General features: G+C 48.4%; 1 protein-coding gene across 1 annotated transcript; it reads left to right on the top strand.

The window, feature by feature from the left end:
* Positions 1 to 279: 279 nt before the first annotated feature.
* GPR6 (G protein-coupled receptor 6) lies at positions 280 to 1,263 on the top strand. Its single transcript, XM_033936046.1, has one exon. The coding sequence runs from the start codon at positions 280 to 282 to the stop codon at positions 1,261 to 1,263; it is 984 nt and encodes a 327-aa protein (XP_033791937.1).
* Positions 1,264 to 2,909: the final 1,646 nt, after the last annotated feature.

Here is a 2,909-nt window from a genome sequence, read left to right as displayed (position 1 = left end):
AAGAGGTAAGCCCTTGGGGTCGGGGGGGAGGTCGAAAGATCAACAGCTCAAGCAAGGAGCATGGAGAGTGCTGAAGGAGAAGCGAGAGGTTGCCGACAGCTTTCAGCACCACGGACAGTGGCCGTCAGCTCTCTTGCTTCTGCCCTTTGCAACCTCCATTTCTCCTTTCCATCTAAGCTTCGGGGGTTGCTTTCAATTGCGCTGGTTTCGTCTCATATTTTTAAACAGCCTTGCCCCTTTTTTTCTCTGTTCTTTACAGGAGCCTCCTACGCAACCGAAATGAACGAAAGTGTCATCGGGAACGAAACTAGGCTTCCCCTTCCCTGGATTCAAGCGAGCGATGGCAACTTCTCCCTGGAACTTTCCTCCCTGCCCCCGCTCTTTGCCATCAACCCTTGGGATATTATGCTCTGCATCTCAGGGACCATCATTGCCTGTGAAAATGCCTTCGTGGTGGCCATCATCTGCTCCACGCCAGCGCTGAGGGCTCCCATGTTTGTGTTGATAGGGAGCCTGGCCACGGCCGACCTCCTGGCGGGCGTGGGGCTAATCCTGAATTTTGTGTTCCAGTATGTCATCCGGTCAGAGACCATAAGCCTCATTACGGTCGGCTTTCTGGTGGCCTCTTTCACGGCTTCAGTCAGCAGCTTGTTGGCCATCACCGTTGACCGCTACCTCTCCCTCTACAATGCACTGACTTACTTCTCGGAGAAGACCATCCTCTGGATCCATCTCATGTTGATCGTCACTTGGGGGGTCTCTATATGTCTGGGTCTCCTGCCCATATTCGGCTGGAACTGCCTAGAGGACAGCTCGTCGTGCAGTATCGTCAAGCCCTTGACCAAAAGCAACGTGGCTTTGTTGGCTGCCTCTTTCTTCCTGATTTTCATCTTAATGCTGCATTTGTACATCAAAATCTGTCAGATAGTCTGCAGGCATGCTCACCAGATAGCTCTACAGCAGCACTTCTTGACGGCCTCTCACTACGTAGCTACCAAAAAGGGAGTCTCCACGTTGGCCATCATCCTTGGGACCTTTGGGGCCAGCTGGTTGCCCTTCGCCATCTACTGTGTAGTTGGAGACTACGACTACCCTTCGGTGTACACCTATGCCACACTCCTACCGGCTACCTATAACTCGATGATCAACCCTATAATTTATGCCTATAGGAATCAGGAGATCCAGAGGTCCATGTGGGTTCTTTTCTGTGGCTGTTTCCAGTCCAAAGTGGCCTTTCGCTCAAGATCGCCCAGCGACGTCTAAAGGACTCTTGCCCCCAAAGTGACAATCTGGCAACTCGCAGTGCCTGTCCGGAGAGAGCTCTTTGGTCCGTCTTGGTGTGAACTTGTTGGACCCCTGTCGAAAGCGTTAGCACTTTACATGCGTTTGTTTCTCGGGGAAGGTTTCTGAGCACAGTCTACGGACAATGTGGTGTCAAGGTATTTCGTTCTTGTTTCGTTCACAGCACTTTAATTCTGAACTGCCAAAACAGTGTTAATTTTCAGTGTTGGGGAGACTCTTTTTGTGGGTGTGTGGTATGTGATGGTATATTTTGCGCCAAACTCTGAGAAATAAATGATAACGTATTTTGTACACAACGAAATAAACTCGTTTCAACCTCTGCTTGTCCTGCGTCTGGGGCTCATTCCATGATGAGACGGAAGGATTTCTAATAAACGAAACCCAGCCGAAGGGAAGTAGGAGAAGAGTCTCAAAACTTAGATTTTGCTGTTTGTCATTTCTTAGCTGCTTCTGATCAACTTCTCATGTAATAAACAGCCTTGGAGGGAGGGGTGGTGGAGGGAGGGGTGGTTCTTGATTTGGGGAGCTTTCTGCATTATGTCATCTATTATGTGTGTTTTCAAAGGAAGTCATTTCAGAACACCTGTGTTGTACTCTAATTCGGTGGGGTCATAGGTCAATGATTTGAAGTCCGCCCCCCCCCCCACCCCACCCCCGGCTGGCATTCTAGTGATGCATGGCATTGCAGCTGACATCAAACTGCAGCCATGCTCTGCAAGGAGACCTGAGCAGAATACAGCAAACGCATTAAAAGAGTCCAGGCACAGCTCCTGCTGCCAGCCCCCCCCCCCCCCCCCCACACACACACACACTGGGCCCCTAATCCTTCTCTCAGGCCTCTCAGACTACTACCCGGAGTAGTAGTCAGATGCTTTTCCTCTACAGGAAGAATCAAGTTGGCTTTCTGAGTAGGCTTGCCCCTCAGTCCTGTCCCGGGTGCTCTTAAGACAGGCAATGAATGCCTGCCGTCCTCAGTAACACAATTCCCCCTCGCTCATCCTTATGTGGTGCCTCGTCACTGAACAGGGTCCACTTTCAGAGAGCCAAGTGTGTTTGTAGCCAAGACCGAATGCTGACGTAATCCCAACCTCCCTGGCACTGCAGATATTGAAGGGAGACCCGCTGAGGAGATTCTCTGAGGATCAGAGATACCTAGAATTTGGTTGTGGTCCTATTTCCTAATTTTTTCTCCTATAACAATAGTAATAATAACTTTATTTTTATATACCGTAATACCACAAAGAGTTCAGAGTGGTTTACAGAGCAATATTACAAAAAACTTTCACAAGTACATTAGCCTGGTAAGATTAATCAGATTTTTCCTGAAAGTGTTTTAGAAGTACATCATGGTAGAAATGGAGTCAGAGAAATTCCTGAAAGTTTGGTAAGAAAGTGTGTTGTACACCAAAAAAGGTATGAAACATTTCTTGTAGCCATCTCCGGGTACACTATCAGGTAGACAGATATCTTTAAGAAGGTGCAATCTCCAGAATTATAAACAGTATGCTATATGAGGGGGTGGGGGTGGGGACTTGTATACTACCTTTACATTCAAAGTGGTTTACATACAGGTACTAAGAACATTTTCTCTGTCTGTCCCAGTGGGC

The sequence above is a fragment of the Geotrypetes seraphini genome, chromosome 3, assembly GCF_902459505.1.
Source record: "Geotrypetes seraphini chromosome 3, aGeoSer1.1, whole genome shotgun sequence".
Taxonomy (NCBI): Eukaryota; Metazoa; Chordata; class Amphibia; order Gymnophiona; family Dermophiidae; genus Geotrypetes; species Geotrypetes seraphini.
Note: the sequence above shows the minus strand (reverse complement) of the source record. Positions and strands in the feature narration are given on the sequence as shown.

What these genes read in the sequence shown, in the direction of transcription:
- GPR6 (XM_033936046.1), top strand. Translation starts at nt 280, where the DNA reads ATGAACGAAAGTGTCATCGGGAACGAAACTAGGCTTCCCCTTCCCTGG.